We start from the raw sequence: 24,589 nt of genomic DNA, 5'->3' as shown, positions 1-24,589 counted from the left end.
GCTGACTGGGAGCCCTCGAATAAAGCTGGCTCTGTTCCCTGCACACAGTGAACACTTGTCCTTTAAGTGCTTTTATTTGCCATCACAACAGCCAACACTGCTCCATGCCCAACCAGAATTCACTCACCAGAGGTATTGGGAAATGCGTCGCATACTGCAGATGACGAAGGAGGTCATAGTTGGATGGAAAAATCACTTCTCTGAGTCTTTCCCTCTTGACTGACTTCTCACTGGCAACTGAAATTCTTCTGTCTAAAGAAGAGTTCATGTTCTCACAGGATTCCCCGGCCATCGGAGAAAAAATCTAAGTCATGTAAAACAAATGTTTGAGATAAGTAACCTCTAACTTTTTAAATTCAACAATTCCAAAGACAAGATTACTTTATAAACATCTGAGTTTTTTTCAGAAATAGACAAAACAAGGGCACTGGTCATCTGTGCTGAAATGTAAGCAACTACATATACATGTTACGTTTCTATGTGAATCTCATTGTTATTACACAGGTTTTAAACTAGAAGTGTTCTGTGAGGGAAGAAAACAACCAAAACATTACAGTTCAGAGCAATTTCCACACATAAACAGTTGGGACACAGAAATTGCAATGAGATAATACAGAGGGAATACAATGAAAAGGGTGAAGTGGGAGGGGATGGAGGACAAAAGACACTGCAGCAGGCATGGCACGCATGAAACCGCCACTATGGCAGATGCCAAGCACACACAGAGTGTGTCCAGTATCCAGCAAGTGGGCAGAGGGAAGGGAAGGAACGTTAGTGTGCATCTGCATGTACATGCACAGCAAGGGGCTGCACAGAAAAGCCATGTGTTGTCACACAGTGCAGGTGCGCAGAACAGAGGCGACGCACTGGCAGAACACAGCAGGCACTGGGCCAACAGACACTGGCTCCTGGTGGAAGCAGCCAGGCAGCACGAGGGGCACAGAGATATTCCTGGTGACAAGAGCAGGCAGCAAACACAGGCACCAAAGGCATGCAGAAAGCCAAAAGTTAAACCTACTGGAAATTCCGAACCAAAATCTGCTTTAAAGTCACCCTTGTCTACATCATCAAAGATACTAGTGGGTCCTGAGTCAGTGCCCATGTGCTCCATAATACTATGATCCTAAGAATTGTCAGAGAGAAGAAAAAAAAAGCATCAGTCATGCTGTATTGATGACGTATTTAACTGGTCCCAGGTAAACCCAAGCATTTAACCTACTTAAGAAATAAGAAAACAGTAGCAATGGTTGGAAGCTTTCACATACTGACTTTTAATTCACAGAAGTGAATTAAATCTTCTCACTTCTCAAGCCTTAATCTATAAAACAGTAGAAGAGAGAAGGGGTTGAAGGAGAAACAAAGGGTTTACAGCACATCCCCACAAGTAGTTCTGCTCCCAGGGACACCTACAGAACAGGACTCCTGCACTTGCCGCAGGTTTACTTGGACAGCCCCAACACCCTAGGGCAAGTTTGGCCCCGAGCCCTATGTAAGAGATGTACAAAAGGAATGAAAAGTAAATGAGAGAAGCGTTAGCTGGCCACCAGCTCCACAGGCACTGAGAGCAGCACAGAGAGCTGAGTTTCATCATAAAAGTCCAAACGTAGCCCACAGTCTGGAGCTTAAATGTGCCTTCTTTTTTTACTTGTTTTAGTAAAGATAGAGAAATGCTCATCTGATGGAAGACTGAGGATTGCACATGAACTGTGCACGTTGGAGTCACGAGGACTTGCTTTATGACCTAAGTTTGTATGGACATCTGGGCTGTTCAGCACACAGTGAGCTCCTGACCCCTGCGAGCAGCTGAGCAGAGCGCTGCGGCTTCCTCCAGATTCCTCCTGTGAGAAACTCTCCTTCCTCCTCATTAGAGTTTACCTGCACATAAGTTTCTTCACCGCTAAATTCAGAAGCCAACATTATGCCTTTTTGTTTGTTCAGAGTTGTTTAGCTCAGTAGAGAACTGGCAGCTCAGTGTATTTGCACCAAAGCAGCAATACTTAAGTTACACACAAAAACACAGCCAAAGGATCACTTCCAGTCTTCTCAGAGATAGAAGGCCAGACAAAGAGAGATTAAAAATAAGTCAAAAAGAAAACTCATATCTGAAATACTATTACCTTGGTGAAAACCCACATTTTATGAAATCAAGTACTGAACATGGGAGAAACAACATGCAGCATTACCTCTATTTTAACGTCATTATCCTTAGAATAGTGTTCATCCACAGTTTCCCCATTAGGTGAACGTGGTCTTGTAGCTGCAGTAATTGACAAGTCTCCACGTGATATTAACGTGCACATGTAAGCATCATGAGAGAAAACATCGTGTCGAGTGAATTCAGAAAACAGCAGCACCAAATTCACAAACTCTGTCTTCTCATGGTCACTATTTGGGTCAGCTATCCAAAAACAAACAAACGGGACTGTAACTCCAACATAGAAATACCTGGTTCTTAGCCACCAACATGCAAATCCCAACAAGTTCGTGCGTTAAAGGTTGAGAGGCCTGATAAAAGTGGCTTGGGTGTCCTGGATGGATTTATCTTTGTCTCCACAGAACAAACCATTCCCCACCTACTGACACACAAGCAGCATCGTTTTGCTTTGCAGTCAGCTGGAGGCATGTGCCAGAGCTCCAACAGCAGCAGATGCCAGAGCATCCCACCCCATCCATGCCCACTGCAGCTGGCCATTTGTCAGCAGCTAAGAGCAAGGTGCCAACAGTTCGAAGACAAATTGAATGAATAAATAGATAAAAAGAGGGGGGGAAAAGAGGGTAAGGACATTCCTTGTGTGCAGAAAAATAAAGTTTGTTGTGAAGCTCTGGATTAGAACAGGCAACTCTCCTTTTACTCCAAAATTCTATTACAAAGGTAAATTTCACTGTCTTTTGACAATGCTTTTATATTTTTAAATAGAAAAGCTTTTAAAGTATTTTCAGGGAATTCATTCTGTGTACTTCAATTTATCCAGTAAGTGTTATCACAAACATCAGGAAAGAGCATATTAGAAACCGCCTGTTATTTTGCCCATTAAAAGCAAAATGCTATGTATTTTTTTTATTAAGTTCTCATTTGTCCTAGCTATATTTAATTTGACTTGTTCTGTAACAAAGGAAGGTTTGCAGCAATGCAGTTTAACAGAAAACAGCTGTATACCACAACTTTACCTGGCAACAAAACCTCCAGCTATTGAGCCACCAAATTCAAATCATCAGAAGACACTTAAAAGTCAGTTACACAGTACATGTTCAAACTAATTCAATATATAACACATTTTCTATTTAGAATCTTCATTCATTGTCTAGAAGGCAATTTACAGATAAGCAGTTAGAACTACTTTAATGTTTCCCCCACAGAAAACAGAGATGTTCTTTCAATTTTCACCCTAATGTGCTTTGTGCCCCTATTTTTGAAACTCCTGTTCCCCTGCAGTACAGAAGTTGTAATGCTTAGCCCACAAATATAGCAGTTCTAACCCAAACCTCCCCTGCCCTGAGCTGCACAGCAAGCTGCTGTGTGAACAGGCACAAAGACATCACAAAACCACATCTGCGCACTACGTGGTGAGCCCTCAGCCAAAATACAGCAGTCATGCTTTTCAGGCTTAGAGACACAGGTGCTCAAGCTCCGTAAAAACAGTATCCCTCAACAAAATTCGTTCTGTCATCAAAAATCCCAAGGAACATTTCAAGCAGATAAACCATTCCTCAGCGCTTCTCCCCGCCCTATCTCACAGAGATGCCCAAGTGGAGAAGGATAATACCACATTTGAAACGAGGAAACCAGAAACTCAAGTCTAAATAACACAAATAGTTTGCATGGTTCAGTAAGACTTAGGTCAGCACTGACATTGAAATAGAGCAACACTAATCTCCAAAGTTTGCAACAACTTCTTCAGGTGTTTCTCCTTTCTCAGATGTTGACAGTTCTCATCATCATGTTTCAAATCACTTAAAATCCACTTCAATGTAAGGGCACCAGAAAAAAAAAAAAAAAGCATTCATTTGTAGTATTAAAGATATGAGAAACGCAGGCTATAACAATATACAGTTTTATTAGACCAGTGCATTTCTTAGAGCAACCTACAACGGACAAAGACCCTTTATTCAGCCCACCTATCAGTCAGCCACCAGCTTATGACTTTGCTGCTTGTGCGCAACGCTCACTATGAATGTGCAGTAGTGTAACGCTATAACGGGAAGATAATAGCAAGTTGGCAAGGTCTTTGTCTACAGCAAATGAGAAAGAGTCCAAAGACAGCGGCCACAGATGCAGAAATAAAGGAAAATGAAAGCTCCTTACTTTTGGAAGTCCTCAGGTAGGCAGAGATCTCCAGTAAGAGATAGCCTGGCCTCCACTGCCAACACTTAAATGAGGTCTGGGAAGGGGTGGATCCTGGCTCCAGCCCTTCCAGTCACTCAGGTGTACTGCATGCACCTGAGCTCTCCTGGGCTGACCCTGCCTTCCCACCAGGTGCTCCATCACTGCTTCGGGCTGTGACTCAGCCTGACTTGTCAAAAATGTGAGCATTTGATGTTAGCTATGCATATAGGGCCAGTAATTTCCCCAGATCTTGTAAGGTCTAAACAGAAATAAGTATTGCTTCTTCCAATTTTCATTTTGTGAAAGAAAAAAGGGAAAGAAAAAAAAGATCATGAAAAGCTTACATCAAGGCAGGAAATTTTAAAAAGTAAGTGCATGAGAGAATGGAGCAGGTCATCACAGAAACCAAAACACCTGCCACAACCAAACGGTAACTCCAGCAGTCAGGAACACACCAGCTGTTTCTGACCTTCTTGGGATGAGTTAATACTCACACAGCGAGGGAGCCTGTGTGTCCAAAAACCTCAGCAGGACATTCTGGAAAACAGGAAGACTGGAGCTTGTCAAGGAGGCTGAAGACAGAGATTCCTTTTCATCTAGGACTTCAGATTCACCACATCTCTGCAGAGTTAAATAAATAAAAAAGCATGCATCTATGCGCAGACATGCAGAGTTCCAAAACTTACATGTGAAGCAACTATAGTGTGATTGTTTCCCATCTTTTCATAAAGCCCAGTCTTGATCTAGAATGATTTTTTTTTCCCATACTCAGTTTAGTTACTTCTGAAGTGTGTTGTTTTTTTTTTTTTATCACTTTGGATGGCTTACTGAGGCGCGCCTCTTACACGCACCTTCTGCAGTGATGTGCTCTCACATAAAAGCAAAAAAAATAAGATCCAGAACTTCCAGGACCAAAGCAAAGGCAAAAAGTATCTCCCCAAAATTGTGTACGTGACAGCACAGTACCAACCAGGTACAACCTCCTCCCGAAGCCCCTCCGGGGCGGCAGCAGCACAGTCATTGCTCTGCACACAGCATGGAGCTGAGTGCCATGGGGATGTGGCAGGGGAGGCGTTGGCTTCTGCAGGATGGAACGTGGTCATTTACCACAACAGACAGACAGAAGTTTTCATAACGATAGTGTTTTGCTCTCCAGTGCAACATTTTCACTTCTCCTAAAAAAGAAGGCAGTTCTACAGAATGTGAGATATAAGTCACACTGCAGTTAGGCCTCAAAATAAACCCTGAGTCTGGAGCCATCCCAGAGCTCCCCAAGTGGGAGCACGGATCCACCCTGCACCCCACAGAGCTCCCTCATGGCAGCATCCCAGCGTCTGGGCAAGCAGCTCATGGACACAAGGGGCTCACAAAGGGCTCACAGATGCCATCCAAACAAACAGGTACTAAGACTGCTCTCAGCTGGACTGTAAGTAGAAGACTTTTTCATTTTAAGTTTATGTAGGATATAAAAACTGTAAATCGATGAGAAAATCTCCAGTGTTCCAGGTATAATCAAATTTACTTTGTTTTGCAAAGGACAGAGATTAAGGCAATCTTTCCTTAGAAATATCCTTGCTTTTTTAGACATACTGTTTGTGCTATTCCAGATAGAGACAGGACTTACTTCTGCTTCAATTTCTGCTTGCCTTTTCTCCAGGAGTTTGGCCACCACCATGGCCCGGTGCTTCCCAGACCGTTTGCAGCTCACAGCCCACTCACACAGCAGCATCACCACGGCCTCATCGCTGGGGGCTGCCTGTGCAGAACAGAGACAGAATGGTATCTCACATATACGGCCAGCAGGCTTAATTCTGAGCAAGGGCTTTCTGATGGATGGAGAAAGAAAACAGGTTTTTTCCTTTACTACTAGTAGATGCACAGGGGTGTTTAATTCATAGTATTTTCTAATATGATCTAGAAGTAAAAGAGGAAAATCACTATTTACTCACTGCTGAGAATCAAATCTAAACTGTCTTGTAACATAATGTCACTTCACAAGAAAAGGGCAAAATAGGAAACCTATATCCACAGTCTCCCAACCACAGCTATCACACCGAGTTCATGGCTTCCTTACACTAATTATTTCAGGCCTCTCCTCCATTGGCTTCCAGATCATTACTTGTACCCCCACCTACACATACAAACACAAAAACAAACCCCAAAACACCACAACCACTGAAGGTGTGAGGATCAAACAAGCAAAGTCAGAAAGCTCCCAACCAAACTGCTCATCTTACCTTCCACCTGCACTTTCCTAACAGACGTTTTTAAGAACAGTATATATACACATTTAGACAATCCATATTTTGCAAGAGCTATGCTATACACCAGCTGTGCTTTGCCATGTTATCATGCTTTTGCATTTTTGAGGGGGAAGACTGGGACAGCTTCAGAGCAGTAACTTTCACACTTGAGAGGTCTGCAATGCCTGCTGGCTCTGGCAGAAGCACTTGTTTCCAGGGGAACCCATTGCTGTCAGATGGCTGTAAGTGGTCATTCACCTTCAGAATTACAGTGCGGATTCCCAAGTTCCATATGTACACAGAAAACATCGGAGTATTCGTCCAGCCAAGAGTTGCACCCACACAACTCATACACACTTAAAATTGGTGGGTTCGGTCCTTGGGAACTGGCACACACAGCAGTAAAGCCAGTTCTCAGCATACAGGTGATCACTGAAACCCTCTCATACAGACCTGTGTTGGGCAAGGCATCATCACCAGAACTCCACATACACCAAGCTCATGAAACAAGGGGCATGAGCAGCAGCTGAGAGGTTGAGGAAAGCGCAGCTGAAGCACCTAACCACACAGCACGGCTCTGCGCAGCGCTGGAAGCTCCAGTGCTGGCTGCATGCTGAGCACAGGCAGCGGTGTGCTGCTCTCAGGGCCGGGGAAGCAGCCACAGCAATGCTCAGAGCAGCATGGGAAGGCTGGGGCTGCCGCCCTGCTGCACCACTTCCTCCTCCCCAGGAAGCTCCCATGGCAGCACCTCATGATTTCCCCCTCTGATGCTGATAGCATTTATTTAATTAAGCATACCAAGAACACAAGTCAGCAGCGCCGCTTAAAATAATCAGGTTCTGGATTAATCTAACATGGGATTCTGCAGCTGCAGATGTTCCAGCACCTAGAGCAGACCACGTTTCAGAGGGCTCAAACTGCTGCCTGGAAGACCTGCACTAAGATCGTGTTTTCAGAGCATTTCAGGAGGATGTGGGATGGGTCCAAGCACTGCCCAGTGTCCACATTCTGCAGGGCAGATGCCAGGCAGAGCTTGAGCAGAGCTGGTCAGGGGAACACAGCTCCTTCTTTGCCTCCAAACCTCATATCCTGGTGAGAGGAAATGCTGCATCAGACGGGAGCTCAACACAGCTGGTGGCACCTCGTCCTACGAGGTTTCACCATTTCTGGGTACCTCACGCACAACCCACTGCCCAGGAGAGCTCTGCATGAAGGGGTTTGAAAATGACTCGTGCTCAACCCTCAGTGGCCTTAAACATCACTGCCTGGGAACCAAACCCACTGCTTTCAGGCACAGAAGCTGTGTGGTTGAAATCATCCCACTCAAACCCGTTGCTCATCCAATCTAGCTACGACAGAAAGTAGCTGTCACTTTCTGAAAGCCATCAGCCTTTCAGAGAAAACCAGAGGTGTCACATCACTGCCTGTAAGCAGAGCAGGTCCGTGAAGAAGAAAAGAGTTCTTGGGGTTTTTTCAGTCAAAAAAAAAGAAAGAAGCAGCAGCAGCAGAAGTAGTAATGCTCAATACTTTCCTTTCAGTACTCTCCTGTGTTACCATTCTGATATACTTGGAGATAGGAAGCCAAAAGTATTATTAAAACTGCTTTTTATAACTCAGAGCGCTTTTCCCACTGGTCCTCACTTTTATGATTAACTCAATGCTGCTACCAAGGAACAAGTCCAACTTCTACTCCAGCTAATGCCACTGCTGAACAGCAGGCTGCAAAACCTCTTTTTGGGACAGAGCAGGGAATGCCGGGCACAGTGCCCACTGACCAGCACAAACCTCTGCCCCAGGAGGTTCCCCCGCCTGCCCTCACTGCTTTCACACCTCTCAGGCACTGACATGCGCACGGCTCCCTGCCACAGGGCACACAGACGCTGTCCCAGCAGCAGCATTAGCCACTGCTCTGAAGCTGTCTAATGCAAAAGGAAAAAACAGCTCTGCCAGTTGTTTAAGTCACTGAATTTATGTTTCTGTCCAGAGAAATTTTGCACTGACTCCCTTAGGAGCCGAGGTGAGCAGGAAGGAAGATGCTGAATCTTCTGAAACCACAAAGGGTGACAATACCTGCCCAGCCGTGCTTCAGAACATAGAACCATTGAATCACAAAATTGGAAAGGACCTACAAGATCATCAAGTCCAACCATCCTCCCATTACCATTGCTACCACAAGCTACTAAACCAAATCTCATAGCTAACAGAGCAGTTCAAGCAGCTGAACTAATGCTACCCACATTATTTAAAATATTACAAGAATGCTCCAAATATTCTCTATTTTCTCAGCGTTTATGGAAATAGACTTTGTTTCCTCAGATAATTCACTGTACATCTCATTTCTCCTCCCGTCCTGAGTCCCAGCACACTCAGATTGGGGCCCTCAGGCAGCAACAGTCTGACTGCTGAATTCCTGCTGTCCCGAACCCAGCAGCACCACCAGCCCTCTGTTCCCACAGACACAGGGGGTGGATTTTTTGTTTCATTTCCAGCAAAGTGATCTCAGAAAGACAAATATTAACTCCCGGCATCTGTTACAAGCCCTGTCGTGAGAACCAAGTTTAAAAACATAATTTCACTCTAAAATAAAAAACAACTCTCAACATTCTAAGAATTCAGCTGGACTGCAAATATAACATGGGACATAAGCTCTGAACACATGTTGAGAGACCTGAACTTAGAAAATAATCCAAGTGCACAAATTTCCAGGGAGGTTCGAGATTTTCCATAGTGACGTCAAGAAATTCAACATCATTTCTTAAAAATCAAGTGCTTTCTCTATTCATCCAACAACAGCTAGAATATTCCACTATGGAATATCATTCACCAGTACCCCTCCCACTGCTTACGCGTGCTTAGGCTGTCCCTGCATTTTCCTGCACAAGCTGCTCACACAGCCCAGACAACCACTGCTGGCCAAGGATGCCCTGAGTGCAGTCGTGGTGGGGCTTCACCATCACGGCTTCTCACAGGACCTCTGTCACACACAGCACAACGCTCAGCCTGAGCTCTGCTCAGTGCCTGCAGTCTGCTATTCACTCACTGTCCAGCCACAGCTCAGCCCCTCGCTGCACTCTTTTCTCCATTTTGCTCTCCTGTCATCAGTGCCTCCAGGTCCTGTCCTCCCCATAACACCTCTGCACTGCCCACGGGAACAAAGCAGCCACGGCCTCGCAGCCAGCTTGCCCCCATCACCCTGCTGCCTCCCCCAGGCCTGCTCTTGCTGTGACACACAGAAGTCAGCAGGAGTCCAGAGAGGACATCTCATCCACAGAACAGCACTGTTTGCATGGGTCGCCATCTGATGGCAGCGCATCTGTGACCTCTGAAATTGTGACATTTTCTTCCTAGGAAAAACAGCCTAAATTCATGAAGTGGGAGGGAAGTAGGTTTAAGAAAAGAAAGGAAGCACAGCATTTCATGTGGGAATGTGCTCATTTCCAGCCTGCAGCACAGCCTGGCAGGAGGCCTTGCTCTGCCACCGGGAGCTCACCGCGCCGTGGGTAAGGGAACGGCTGCAGCAGGGAACCTGAACACAGCGTCCCAAGTGCAGGCACTGAAGTACAGCCTCTGTTCTGTAGGTCAGGTGCTCAGCAACACCAGGCAGCCTCTGGCAGCCAGATGTTAACCTCAGGACAGGCAACTCGAGCATTCCAGAGGGCATCCGAAGCTACAGGCAGTGTGGGTGCTTAATCTCATACCTGGGCCCAAACCAGTGAAGTACTACTGAAACATTCACAGTTTTCTTCTCTCAGAAAAAAAAAAAATATATATATATATATATGTATATGTATATATATATATATGTATATGTATGTATGTATTTCAAAAAACTTATCCGCTTTCCCTACAATCTCCTACAGCTCTTCTGCAAACACAGGGACATTACCAATTCTGTATGATCATGTTTTATTACAGCTCAGCATTCTCCACCTCAAAGTAAATGATTACGTCATTAGAAGACTGGCAGTAAATTAACCAGACAGATCTCATAAAGGTGTTTGGTACCAGAGCTTCAAGAGTGCTGCTCAGGAGCCACAGCAGGCGTGCTTTCAAGGCAACCCAACTTCAGGTCATAAAGTACCAGAAAAAAGGGGTAAAAATAGCCAACAACTGACAGCAAGAACAGAACAATCGCTGTACTTTCAGAACACACACTACCAATACTGTGCTTTGGAACATGAAGAAACATTCTGGAAATACAATTGCAGTTGAAGTTAGAAAAGCCTTCTGAAAAGCAGAAAGTGAGAAGGAACAAGACAAAAAGACAGAACAGATCTGACCATGGCATGAAATGACAAAGGGATTTAAAACTCGATACAGAAACCATACAAGTTATCCTTTCTTCCATGGACGTGTGAAAAAAAAACAGAATGGACCAGGATTTTCTTTCAGCGACACAATAAAAATTGCGATGATGAAATGTGTATTATAAAATCTATCAGAGAAGCTAACATTGCAACATAGACATACATGGTAATTTCAAAACTACATGACATGCAAAATGCTGCTGTGTACCATGTAATTCAGGGATTGTTATGGCTTTGAGTTAGACCGCAGGGGATTAAACTTGAAAAAATGTGGAACCTTCATGTCCAAGAAAGGCCTGGCCCAGAACAGATGACTCAAATTACTAACATTGCTGCTGCCATGAGATGGCTGTATTTTCTCTCTCACAATCTAACAGTGTGCCTGAAATACAAACACAGTCCTGCCTTGTCTTTCACTCCTACCTGCCAGTTCTGCTTCACAGGTGGATCTGTCCAGAACTATTTCCAAAGAGATCCTATCTCCCTGTCACCAACATACTTTGTTTATCTCAGCAGTCATTACAACACTGATTAATAATTATTACACAACGTTTCCGAGCAACACAGTCTCAAATTATGAATACCAATCACTAAGAACATACCATCACAAGCAAGAAAATGGGTATATTAAATAAAACACTTTGCCAAAAAGCTTTTGCAACATTAACATAAGCAGCTCTGACAGATCCACTAGTATTTTCCACCTTGAAATTTTACTTCATTAATGTGTTGTTAAAGCTGCTTCTTTTTCCCCAAACAATTTCCAAGTTAACTCAGAAATCCAATGTTACACGTAGACCCAGTGACACTGCCAGCTGCACTGTGCAGAGGGCAGTTAAAAATATTAAAGACTTCTGATAAGGATTTTTATGATCTGTGAACACAGTCCTGGAAGCACAGGGAAAAATAAAAGTACACAACTTTAAATAGATATTATCAATCACTAAAATATTCTGAAAGCTACTGATATACAACTTTCTGCAACAGATGTAAAAGGTGTGGATATTTTACCTAATTCAGGACAGTGTTCCAGAAACAATCCACTTAAGAATTACATTATAATAGCAAAGAGCTGCTTACTTCTAATAAATGAAATTTTGAATTGTAAATGAGAAAAACACGCTGTGAAAACACACAGTTGTATCAGTTTCACACACGTGCACATGCAGTTTTCACAAGTAAGAATAAAATCCACTGTCTACAGATTAGGCGGTGAGAAGAGAATATAGCCATTACCTCTTGGTTATCTTTATTCTGGTTTGCCCAGAAAATCTTATGATAAAGTGTCTCCATTGAATTGCTGGAATCTGATCTGTCAAAACAATGTCGATCCAACACTTCTAAGGTGTGCAGAACTCGGCTGATGGTCACCCCTAGATACAGGAGTCAGAGGGCAAAGAAAAAGTTTAAATAAGATGACACTGTGGGATTTGGGGCATTACTGGACACTACAGTTATCAGCATTGGGGGAGCAGAAGATCACATTTGATGTTTATTTCATTGTGAGGCAGCTACTCAGACCCTCAGTAGCCGGACTGCTACCTACTTATTTTTGTCATGGAAAAGAAAGTTCCAGTACTCACTCCAAAAAGTAACCGCATATTTTCTAACTTGTATGCTCTATATGCAAATTTCCAGCCAGTCTCTCTCCTACTTAGCCCTATCTAAGCTGAAAACAAACTATTTCTCATGCATTTCTCACCTAGGTAGCTAGCTATTCCAGGAGCCAGAGGTAACCAAGTCCAAACCTGAATTCTTAGCTTCTACCCAACATTTTCATGTTAATGTTATTTCACTAGTCCAAGAACTGAGGTGCAGGTGGAGAAATGCTCTATTACTACAATGAATCACGGTGCAACAGGTTTATACTCAAAGAAAAAGAACAGATGCTAACCCTAAGACTCCCAACACTTAATTCACTACGTCTTGCCTTACCTGCAGCTGATTCTTGGCACTTGTCAAAAGACCACCGCACCTCCACAGCACGACCTCTTTGTTTTATCTGCTGTTCTACTTCATAGATCTTTGCCCGAACCTGTAAATGAGGTAGTTACTAATTAGCTAGCAGTAAGAAGTCTCAATTTTCAGTTCAAGCTTGTAACAGGTTCCTCAGTAGAAGCAAGGTATCTTATGATGTTCTACAACATTCCCTGTACTTGGTGACAACAAACTAAAGCATGTTTGGTTCAAATGCTTTTATCTGTTAAGTATCTTCTGGTACAATAAAACTTCTTTTACTTAAGTTCAACCCAGCAGAAGTTTATTTCCAATCTGAGTTTAACTTCCAATGTGAAAAGTCACAGCTCACGATATGGTACAATGCACCTCCTCTTATTTGCCGCTCTACATCTTAAAGTAATTTCTGTTTAATAACTGAAAACATCTGAACATAAGTAAAGCTACTGATATCTTCTCAAAAATCAGTATCTGACTGACATACAAATAAGGTCATCAAAAACTTGCACAATGCTAATCTCAGAAGTTGAACTACATTAATAACTACACCTCCTGCTGTAATCATGAATGCGATCACTTCTTGGGATATAGAACAGATCTTATTTATCTGAGCGTTAAAAAAGCTTACCTGCTGATTAAATGTTGAATTTCCACCTGGCATAGGTAAACTAGATGGAGCAACTTGAAGTAAATCCAGGGGTGAGCCAGGATTAATGTTCTTATTTTCATTTGTGGAATAATTCCACACCAAGGCACTTGGGCAACAAATAGTTATAGTCTGCAAGCAATAGTACAAAACACAAGTAGTGTGTGATAGACAAGACCAACAATACCAATAATAAGAGAGCTAGAATCATTTTGGTCAATCACAGAGAAAGAAACAAAAGACAAGTCCACACACACATTGAAGAGATTAAATTGTTATGTTACTTTCCTCCCTCATTATTAAAAATTGTATTTGAATATATGCACTCTCAATTCCCATTTGCCTTTGTAATGCCACCAAAGAAATTCACCAAAAGTTAAGCCCAGACAGATCCTCTCCATGAAATGTGAATGAGTCTTAGAAAAAAGTAAGTCATTTTGGAATTCAGCTTTCAGAAAGAAGCTACATATGCAAAATTAAGAGACTGGAATGAATACTTCTGCCAAGTTCTAAAACACGAGAAATACACCAGAAACTTAACATTTACTTCAAAAGAGAGACATTGCATTGACAGACTTCAGGAGGGTCCTTCTGCAGTGGCTTACCACTGGATACCTATTAATCTGCAGTATCTAGAGCTGTGCAGAGCAAAAGCAGAAAGCTTTGGTGCTTTTGGGTCAGACCTTAAATAGACCTTCCATCTAAAGGGATGGAAGTTGATTCTTATAATTGACTTTTTATCTTTGAAGCTACTGCAAAATTTGTTTGGAAGTTCTGCCGGTCCAAATTTGGCCTTCAAAGCAGTAGCTTAGCAAAAAGATTGCCTAGAAAAACACTTTGTTAAAAAGCAGGAGAGCTTGTCTGCATCAGGGCCATCCTATGGATCTGCTTGGTAGTGCAAAAAAAAAAAGGGGTGGGAAGAAACACAAAGATCACACACACACAAGGAGGAAAAAAAATAAACAGTACAGGATGAACAGAAAGATTATCCTCTGTGCTGTTATCAGAGGAAAGCTGTAAAGCTGCTAAAGCTGTAAAGCTGTGTGAGACAGAAGCAGCCCACCATTGCAGGAAGGTGCCCAGAGATGTGGAGGAGATACTCAAAACCCAACTGGAGGTGGTCCTGGACAGTCTGCCCTGGCTGCCCCTGCCTAAGCAAGGGGAACAGCTACCTGATCTCAAAAGGTTCCACTGCACTGCCCACCCTGTGACTCTGTAGTCCCATGATCATCAGCACACTCCTGGCGTGCTCTTTACAAACCTGCCACCACCAATCAATAAGTGCCAGTAAATAGTTTCTTCTGATCCACAGTTCTGAAAACTGAGCAGGCTGTGAAGGCAATAAAACTTTCGTAACCCTGACGTAACCCTGAAAGTGTCCATAGTGGCACCAGGCACCCAGGACAACCTGGAGGAAGCAAGGAAACCGCCGAAGCCCAAGGTCTGCAGGAATCATTGAGGCGTTGTCTTCAGCCCAGCTGCTCCCAGCAAGGACAGATGGGGTCTGCCAGGAATGAGCAAGTTCACTGGTGATGAAAACACTGCACAGAGCATTACTGCAGCCAATAAGACTCCTTCAGAGGGATAGTTTGGCTGCTCCTGTGGCAGAGCTGCTCCCTCGTGTGGCAGTGCTGCAGACATACATATGAAGCAGCAGCACCCTCAGATGCTTCACAAGCACACCTCAGGCAATGGCTGAGATTCCTCCTCCTGCTACCTCCACGTCCACAGTCCTCTCATTTACCTGACGCAGCCGCATTTCAAACCACAACCAGTGCACCTTGTCAGACCCAGACATACAGTTTTCCAATACACTCAACAGTTGTGGCCGCAAAAACAAAGAGCAACAAACATCGGCCTACCTGCAGCATACAGCTCAGCCCATACACCAGCGGGCGGTGCTGTGGGCAGGAGAGGAAATCTGAGCAGGTGAGCTGCACGGGGCTCAGCACAGGACCGGGTGCAGTCGGACTCGGTGCTGCCAGAGGAGGGTTACTTGGTGCAATAATCACATGGGGAGAATGCGCAGCTGCAAGGCTGGGGCCGTCGCTCAGCAGTAACGACAGGCGCCTGGCACAGAAATAAGCGAGGCGGCGGGACAGGTAAGCTGACTGAACAAACTCTTCTGAATACTGAAATTAAAACAAAAAACAAAAACCACATTATTTACCAGACTGCCTCCTTCACATCTTCATTTTAATTAACAATCTAACATTCAATATGCACAAAGTAGAAGGGATCACAAAAGAGTATCTAAAATGCCAATCTATACTCTTGTCCCTTAAATATTCCATCTGTTTTGCAGGATCAGTGGCAGAACAGGAGTCTTCCTACCAATTTCAGTTAAGAAGGCATGAAATCTGTAATGACACCTATGCTTTTCAAACATAAATCGTGCAATATATTTCCCTAAATGTTCTGAATAAAAACGCTCACATTGATTTTAACACTACAACTATTAGAATCATTTAACATATATGAGTCATGCTTCCACTGATTGTGTCAATCACACAGCTTTAAAGCACACACATACCTGCAACACGAGCGGCAGCACCAGCTTAAGAATGTCATCATCAGCAGGTCTGATTTTTTCCAAAACATCCAAAATCCATGTCAAGTACTCATGTCTCTCAAGCATTCCTTCCTTAAAGGATTTTAAATAACACATCACTTGTTAGCTGGGAGCTCTAAGAAAAGCGTGTAACTACAACTTTTATTTCATTTCTGGTCTAACTCTCATTGCTCACAGCAGCTACCAGGACCCTCACACACCGCCCTACCGAACACCGTTACGGCAGCCCCATGGACAGACAGCTGTGACCAGGACTCAGCATTATTTCTATTCAAGGAGCAAAGCAGCACTCTTCCCTGGAGGCCTCAACCACCAGCACCACTGCTCGAGCTCAGACAACACTGAGTCAACAGTGTCCACCGGGACTTCTGCTTACACAAAGGCACAGTCTCTTCAGCTGAAGGCTGTGAGGCTGAGGATCCCAGGTGCAGTCCTGGCAGACTGCAAAGGTGAGTATGGGCTAAAACGTGGAGCTCAACAGCCAGATCATCACTCTAGCACCCAAGGCTTCGTGCTCCATTGTGACCAGGACCCGGCTCACAGGATGATACCGGAAGAAAGAGAATAATTGAGAACAGTATTGCAGTAACACTCAAGCACACTAAGCAAATCAAAGTTTTTTTCAGCTGGCAAATCCCTAAAATGAATTAGCACTTAAAATTTATTCTAGTTTTACAACACAAATTACCAGTAATATCTAAAATGCAACTTTCTAAAAATGGTGACATAAAAAAAAAATCCATTCATTTCCTGAAGTATTACCTGAAACATATAAAAGGACAATTTTTCATTATATTCCCACTGCTTCAAGGCCTGTTCCATCTCTTGAGGCATCACTACAGAGCTGTTGCCTTGGCTGGAAGTCACGTGATAAAACTCTGCAACCTTTGCCAGCTGCTCTCGAAGATATCTGGTTATAATTTGAGTCCATTCTGCAAAATGAGTTTACAATTAGAACATTCGGATGATAAAATGTTTCTGTCTCAGTGAGAATCATAACAAATTTATGTTGAAAAGTACTTATCCAAAATATTAACACACAGTCGCATAATGCATCACCCACTATGAATTAACAGGAGTTTTATGTGCCTCCCCTGGGCACTGCTCTCAAAGCACACATACTGTCAAGTGTGTAAGCAGCCTGCTAGCTCAGCGTGATGTACGAGCACGGAGACAAGCCATGCCTTTAGGGAATCACCTGTCTCTTTCATCAGAGTTCAGCCTTCAGCCTCTGAATAGCTTTGAAACAGATAAATATACTTCAGTACTTCCTTCTGGAATTTATTCCCCTCTTCCCTCTTCCTTCAAAACCAGCCAACAAAAAAAATGAGCAGGACTTAGCACAAGCACTGGGATATAACACTGCCCTCTCTACAGTCACTCTGAAACTGACAACTCCTCTGGATTTTGATTCTGATGAGAATGCACAAATTCAGAGGCAGCCTTTCAGGTCATCCTGATCAAGATAGTGCAGAGGTCTGCAAGTGCCACTCATTAGCTCTGCTTTGTGACAGATAAGTCAGTGGGTGCTGTTCATAAAACACACAAACCCACCAAAAGCTATCAGCTTTTCTCTACGCTTCAGAAGTGCTTTTGTACTTAGGATAACTGAGAGAAATTAGTGAGAAAAGCAAACTTGCTTGATGATATACATAAAGCTTTGGGAAAAAACAAAATGGTAAGGAAGACATTCTCTGAACAGTGCAACTGGAACAGACAGATATTTCTGCTAATATCTCCCAAACATCTGATGGAGTTGTATGTAGCTTGCATGCAGCATATTTTAGATGAGCTCTTTTATGAATGAATAATGCAATTACTTTGACAACCTGAACCTGCTCACTGTCAAAGTTATGGGAACTCTGACACAACTCAGACACAGCTCTGTTCACCAATTCATCCAGCTCAGATCTCAGCTACTGCCCTCCTTCTTCTATTCCCCTTTGAATTTGTAATTGGCAGTTCTGTCAATATATACAGAATACATATTAAATGCTTTTCTATCCAAATCTGAAATTGCTGTATGAAGTCAGTGGGTTTTAGTGTTTTCATACAGCTATTTAGCTACATTACTTCAAACATTCACTCATTTTTGGAGAAACAATTCTGAATCCACCACATCACACTTGTTTTCATGTCAAAGTATGAAAGAAAAATTCTCACAAAGCAATTACCACTATCTCTGTGCTGCTGAGTTAGAAACATCACAACACAACCACCTTTCTGCTCCCTAGAGCACAGATCTAAAGCTTTAGGGGGAATGTCAAAGAATACACAATAACACACATCGAATTACATCTCCAAGGACCCCAAATGACCTAAGCTGGCTCACAGGCCATGGTACAGGCTTACGCACAGAACCCCCAGGCCAAGTCCTTTACAAAGAGAAGCAGCACCTGCAGCTACTACCTGCCTGCCCCGCCACGCAGTCCTGCTCAGCTGCAGGCACACAGCCAGCAGGACCACGGAGGCTCACTGGCTCCCACTGACTCCTTCCTGTCCTACAACAGGGCACGGCCTAAGGCAAGTGCAGGACCAGGGAAGCCGTGCGGATGGATGTGCACAAGAAAGCCAGTCGGTGCTGCAGCCACCCCATACAACTGAGGAAGGGACGAACACGTTGTATTCAGCAGAAAACCACACCACAAGGACTCCACCTCTCCCATTTTTAAAGAAAGGAAGGGGAAGGAAAAGTCTGTTTCAGGATCTCTTGTTACAAAGCCCTGTGTGAAGGACAGAAGGCGAAGCTGAGAGTAGGAAAGATGGAGTCATGCTTTCCTGCTAGGTAGTTCCAAAATCACTGAGATACAATTCACCCCGTGTCAGCAGGAGCAGCAGCACAAGGGAGCTATGCTAATCCCCCACCAAACCTCACTGACCTCACTGCAGCACAGCAGCCTGCCATACCCATGGAGACCCAATCTGACATGACATCCTGGGCAGCTGTTCTGGTGCTGCGTGAGGCAACCACAGACTGCCTCCCCTCTTGCTCTCTGTCATCAGACTTTTTTTTTTACTATTATTATTATTAATTAAAACTATAACAAAGAATAAGCTGAAAATGCTTGCTAGAAGATGTTTTGGGGGCTTTATTTAGAAACTCAAAGTGAAAATGAGTGTTACAAGCCTAAAACCAAATTACAAAGCAAAGTGATAGAAACAACAGAATGAGTTGGTAGAAAGATTCAGACATCTCTCACAACAGTATGGAGATGCTGCAAAACAGCATCTGATCACAGATGCTTTAAGAACAAAAGAGGAAAAAGTTCATTCCAAGCAGTGGAAAAGCTGTAGGTAGTGTATAAGAACTATGTGAGCAGTTTGGTAATATTAGGGTATCTTCTGTCCCTTAGAGGTGTTCATTGTTGGGCCTGCTGTCCTGGTGTCAGACAGCACCATTTACCATCAGTACTTAAAATACATGCATTGTCACTTATGAAATTAGCATCTTGTTTCAGGCTTTCTAAATCAGCAGTTCAGATCACTCCTGGGTACCACTTAGCACAGCCTTTGCCACACATGCCCCCCCACCAGAGGCTGGGATCGGTGGTTAAGACACAGCACAGCCAACTCCTCAGACACCGTGCTTGCAGACTGAGGGAGAAATCAGCCAGGAGGAGAACAAGCCAGCAGGGCAGTAGTTGTGCTGCACGGCTCTTTGTACTCTTTGACACACAATTCTAAGCAAAACCGATTAAAAAGCATTTCTAACTGCACAGGCATTAAGTAGCACTGATGCAACGAACAAGAGTAGCAGGTCCTTTCAGCTATCACTACACATTTAGATATCAGAGCTGTTTATTTACCAGTATTTGGATCAGTGGCCTGGCGTTTCTTGATTTTAGCTTCAGAAATGGCAGCATAGTAGGCACATGTCATTTTGATCAGCCATGCTGCTCGCAGCAGTGGTACAGAGTATTTTGCTAAGTAAGCAAAAACATCTTCTTTTTTACTGAGAATTGGAACCTGAAATGAAACGGGAAGCAAGTTATAGCACAGTGCAAACAGCAGTAGCATCTGTAGGTTAGCCTTAGCCTCCCCTGCTAACTGCCAGGACAGCAGCAGACCTTTTCATCAACCAGGGAAGCCTCTAGACAAAACCCGCTGTCTAGACACACACAGACAGACTTGACAATACAAAAGAACCACCCCACGCTTTCCCAGGGTTACAACTAGTAACATCCTTTCCCAGCTTTGAAATGACTACAGGGCCACTAGCAAACCTCTCAATTCTGCTAAGGATATCCAAAGTGCAGAAAGAGTTCTGCAAGCTGATCCTCAGAACTTCTGGAAAATAAAGATAGATCAAGATTTTGGTTAAGAGTTCAGTTACACAGATGCTGTCTGTATCTTCAGAGCCTCTGGTTCAGAGCCTGTAACGATGGAGTGTGCCAGGGAAGCAAGCTGGCCAGCTGTGACACCTGCCCACATGCAGAACAGGGTTGGTCCCAAAGACTTCAGGATGAAAAGTCCCCCTGTGCTGTCACAGCAATCCTCAAGCCCTTCTGCACAAAGGTAGCATCATTTCCAAAGGCATTGTTAAAGCAGCACATATGAGAAAAAGACATTTCATAACCAGTGGAGACAGAAGGGAATGGAGGCACAAATGCTGCACTACCAAAATGCCTGGAGAAAAAAGGTGCATCAGTGCAGCAAACAAAGCACAGATCTTTTTCAGTAAGACTCCTCTGTGGTCAGCCTAGGGACTCTACCCAGTTAGTTTCACAGGGCTTTTAACATGTTTATACACCGTTGTTAAGATGCCCATAACTCCATTTTTGTTTTCGTTTTTGTTTTTTTAAAGCATAAACAATGAAAGAAATCTGTGTAGTGCTTCTATTCATAAAGTTAACATCTAACAAGGTTAAAGGAAAACTCTGGATTAGCAGTATGCTTGCCACAGAAAAGTGTGTTCTGCTGGAGATCCTACTAGTGGCAAAGCAGCTCATGTTCTTCATCAGCCAGTTACTTACACTCCACTGGTGGGATGAACACGTGCTCGGGACCTCTAGATTGAAACTAAATTGCTCAGTTTATTCTCCTCTTTGTTAAGGAACTGCAGAATAGTAAGACAAGGAATGAGATTTAAGAGCTCAGTGTTATCTTTGCTGGCAAAATCTCATTAGTTGCACATCACTCTTACCTCAGTAAAAAAAGGCACAAAGGGTACAAAATTATAAACTTACTTTTTTTTGAAAGCAGATATATCTTAAACTCTAAACCTTTTAACATATTTTATGAATACTGCCTTATCCTTATAGACCAGTTCAGTACAATTCAACATCCAAGAAATAGGAGCAGTACTCTTATACCTTTTTTGCTAAAATAGTCAGTGGTTTACTTCCTGCTAAATCTGTGAACCAGTTGTGAATTGCACTCTGAGAGCGAGCAGTAACCAGCCAGTAGTTGTCTTTGGCATTTACTTGTGGTTTCTTCTTTCCTGTGTCCTGGAACGTATTAAGTTTTAGCTTTTCTGCTAATATGCTGCTGAAGTAAGCGCCAATCTGGTGGGTAAAAAGAAAAATAAACAGACATATGACAAGGCAGTTAGCAAGCTTCTACTGTACATTAATGCACAGGGGACTTCCATCTCAGTGGATGCAGTCATCGCGCTAGTCCAGGCTATCAATCTAATCAGATTACATTTTAATTCCTTGCTGGCAGAAGACAGTGATTCCTGGCACTAAGTACCCCTGCAACACTTCTGCAATATCAGCAAAGAAGCTGAAGAACACCAAAACCAAAGCAAAGAAGACCAGGCCTCAAAGATACCGGAGACGCAGCTGCCCCTTACGACTGGGCTGCAAGTCCCCTGACATCACACCAGGAGCTGCACAGCTCAGATTGAGGACCTGGCTCAGTAGATCCTACGAGTGCCTCAGAGCATTCCTCTTTTCAGCATTCTAACACACCATAGGCTATATACCTGGTTTTCACTTCTAATAAGAACAAGTCTTACTGTCACAAGAACTGCATTCATTGTCTTTCCATCACCCGCTACAGCAGGCAAAAATGCCACGATTTGGATAAGCTGCTGAGTCCTGACTCCTACAACTCCGCCTCCACTACCACTTCATAGCTTCCAAATGAAAAATACCGTAAGATTGCCCTCCCCAGCAGTTTCAATCCCAAAGCAGCATGCAAAAAAAAAGAAAAGAAAAAAGAAAGGTTTAAATTGCTGTGCAAGATCATTTGCATATCAAGGTTACTGCAATAGACATTAATTTTCAGGCTTGCCAGTAAGAATAAGACATCCGATTTTCTAATAAGTATACTTGCAGATTCTGAACTTATTTTGATAATTCTTCCAAACAACTATAAGCAATTCCTTGTGAATTTTTATTTGACTTCTCAGCTACGCTCAATAGTCAAAACAAGATTAATTAAAATAGCAGACAGAAAGTACTTGCAGGTGGCAACTCCAGACAAACAAAACCAGAAGAATGTAACAGGAAACTCTTTATCATCCCAACAGTAACAATAACAACCTTGTAATTTACTAGTATCACTTCCCATTTCAGATTTACTCTCTGCTAAAATAAAAGAGCATCACTGTAGAAGTAAATTTGCATTTTTCAATAAGCCATGAAATGTTACATATTTTAAGAGTCAAATAGCAGAAAATTACTTTGTCAGAAAACATTTTTAGACGATTTTTGATAACTTGTGTGGCAGCTTTCCTCTGCAGACTGATAACAGCAGGTAGCAGAAACGCCACACAGTGTTCCTATATTCTTAATTAACTTTAACACGAAGACTTCCAACTAGAAAGCAAAGCAGTCAAGAACCAAGTCTTACCATCGTCAGCTAGGGAGCAAGTTAAGTGAACACATTCAGACTGAAAAGCCCTGTCCTACCTTAGAGGCGTTGATGACAACGTTTCTAGCAGAACCATGCTCATCTCCAGAGAAGGCGGGCTGATTACTGAAGCCTTGCTTTACGTTCACCGCAGTAAGTTCATCCTGCAAAGTGTCGCAAGGGTGAAAAATGAAATGACAGTTTAGGATGTCACATCATCCTGAGAAGCATGTTTTTAGAAGGAAGTTTTAAGTAATTGCCAGGCCCTCGCACCTGAACAATTCTTGAAACGTAGTGTTCACATGAATTTAGTGAGGAGAAACACCACGTTCTCCTGTTCCCATTTAGTGTTCTCCTAACTGCAGACTTCAAGGCCATAACACAATAAGGACGCAAGCTGTGTGGCTGGAAGAAAACAGCTGCCCTGGGGAAGGCAGCAGAAACCAAGGCCTGTTCTCCTCACTTGGGCTGTCTGCAGCTCATCCTCAGGCCCCGCTGTCAGGCAGCAAGGTCAGAGAGCAGGGGCTGCGGGGAGCTGGGGCAGCTGGGGAGCCTCCGGGCAGCACAGCCTGAGCACACACGGGGGAGCTCACGCTGGGCCCTTCTGAGGAGAAGGCAGAACCCCCCATCAGCACACCGACCAACCACCTGCCCCAAAGGTGCTTCACCAGCTCCGCAAGGTCAGGATAAAAGCAATCCCCGAGATGGGGTAACCTATGGAAACAAAGAGCATCTGCCATGCCACCAAGCAAACAAAACAGGACAAAATAAAATAAGAAGACAGCAACTTTATTGGATTTCATTACTTAGTTTTGGAAACATGCATCCCCCCCCCAAAAAAAAAAAAACAGAAGCTTCCATTCGTTTTACTTTCTTGTGCTTTGCAACACGCTTTGCTTTTCGGTACTTTCACAGAGTTTGGGAGCAACATAGAAGACAGCACTGTATTTAGAAGAAATTTCAGCTCTCTAGGGTTTAGGAAGTTAGCGAGCCTCATCTAAATTGTAAATGAAATCAACAAGAAGCGCTGGAACACTCCTCCACCCACACTATCCCCAAGACAGCCTTGAAAACAGATGAATGCAGAGATGAAAACCATCAAAAAGATGATAAGCAAATAAATAAAAGGTAAATGGCAAACAGATGGAGATCTGTGTTACTATTAGAGCCATATCCATAGATGACCCCAGTTCTGCTATCTTTAAACTCTTCCTTTTCTGAAAAAAGCTGTCTAGATATCACCATACTGGAAATAACCAAGAGCCGTATGTCCTACCGCTGTAACTACCGTTGCTGTGGGAGCAAGCTGGGATGGGCTGACAGCACAAACACAGCAACGTTTTGGTTTTTTTTCTTTTTACATTTGGCTCTGATTATTAGTACAACTTCTCCTGGCTTCAGCAGGGCTCAGAAATTTTAAAGATGGAACACAGGACAGTTGCAAATGCAAACACCAGCCAGCAAATAAACAGATAACGCCACCTGGGAACACAGCGCACGGAGTTCAGCTGAATGCTCACAGGAGCTCTCCTGATGTCTCACACTCACCCCATTAATGGCTCAGGGTCATTATTTTCCAGCGCAGCTGTCCCAATGGAAGGCAAAACTCCCTACACAGAGCAGCAGCACAGCTAGGTAAGGATCCTTCCCTTGGCTGGATCTGCAGGTCCCTTCACAAGGACGAGCACAGGAATGCCGCACGGCGCGGCCACTCGCTCTGCTGTGTGCACCACACAGCGTGCC

The 24,589-nt window shown here is 43.6% G+C and overlaps 1 protein-coding gene across 9 annotated transcripts in view; it reads right to left on the bottom strand.

Moving 5' to 3' along the window:
• MED12L (mediator complex subunit 12L) overlaps window positions 1-24,589 on the bottom strand; it is a 104,778-nt gene that overhangs the window by 78,435 nt on the left and 1,754 nt on the right. For 6 of the 9 annotated variants that reach the window (XM_090147554.1, XM_090147555.1, XM_090147552.1 and 3 more), the window contains exons 2-15: window positions 22,906-23,010; window positions 21,361-21,552; window positions 19,855-20,014; window positions 16,811-16,980; window positions 16,010-16,120; window positions 15,339-15,608; window positions 13,459-13,608; window positions 12,810-12,909; window positions 12,111-12,247; window positions 5,949-6,080; window positions 4,819-4,945; window positions 2,184-2,398; window positions 1,019-1,123; window positions 128-304 (exon numbers count right to left, since the gene is read on the bottom strand). In XM_090147554.1, the coding sequence (XP_090003680.1) occupies window positions 128-304; window positions 1,019-1,123; window positions 2,184-2,398; window positions 4,819-4,945; window positions 5,949-6,080; window positions 12,111-12,247; window positions 12,810-12,909; window positions 13,459-13,608; window positions 15,339-15,608; window positions 16,010-16,120; window positions 16,811-16,980; window positions 19,855-20,014; window positions 21,361-21,552; window positions 22,906-23,010 (2,151 nt within the window). The remainder of the gene's footprint in view (window positions 1-127; window positions 305-1,018; window positions 1,124-2,183; window positions 2,399-4,818; window positions 4,946-5,948; window positions 6,081-12,110; window positions 12,248-12,809; window positions 12,910-13,458; window positions 13,609-15,338; window positions 15,609-16,009; window positions 16,121-16,810; window positions 16,981-19,854; window positions 20,015-21,360; window positions 21,553-22,905; window positions 23,011-24,589) is intronic. The other 3 variants (XM_090147558.1, XM_090147559.1, XM_090147561.1) reach the window with 1 other exon arrangement.

This window comes from Phasianus colchicus, chromosome 10 (assembly GCF_987193195.1).
Source record: "Phasianus colchicus chromosome 10, bPhaCol1.hap1.1, whole genome shotgun sequence".
NCBI classification, from domain to species: Eukaryota; Metazoa; Chordata; class Aves; order Galliformes; family Phasianidae; genus Phasianus; species Phasianus colchicus.
The sequence above is the reverse complement of the archived record's forward strand: the minus strand, read 5'-3'. Positions and strand labels throughout refer to the sequence as shown.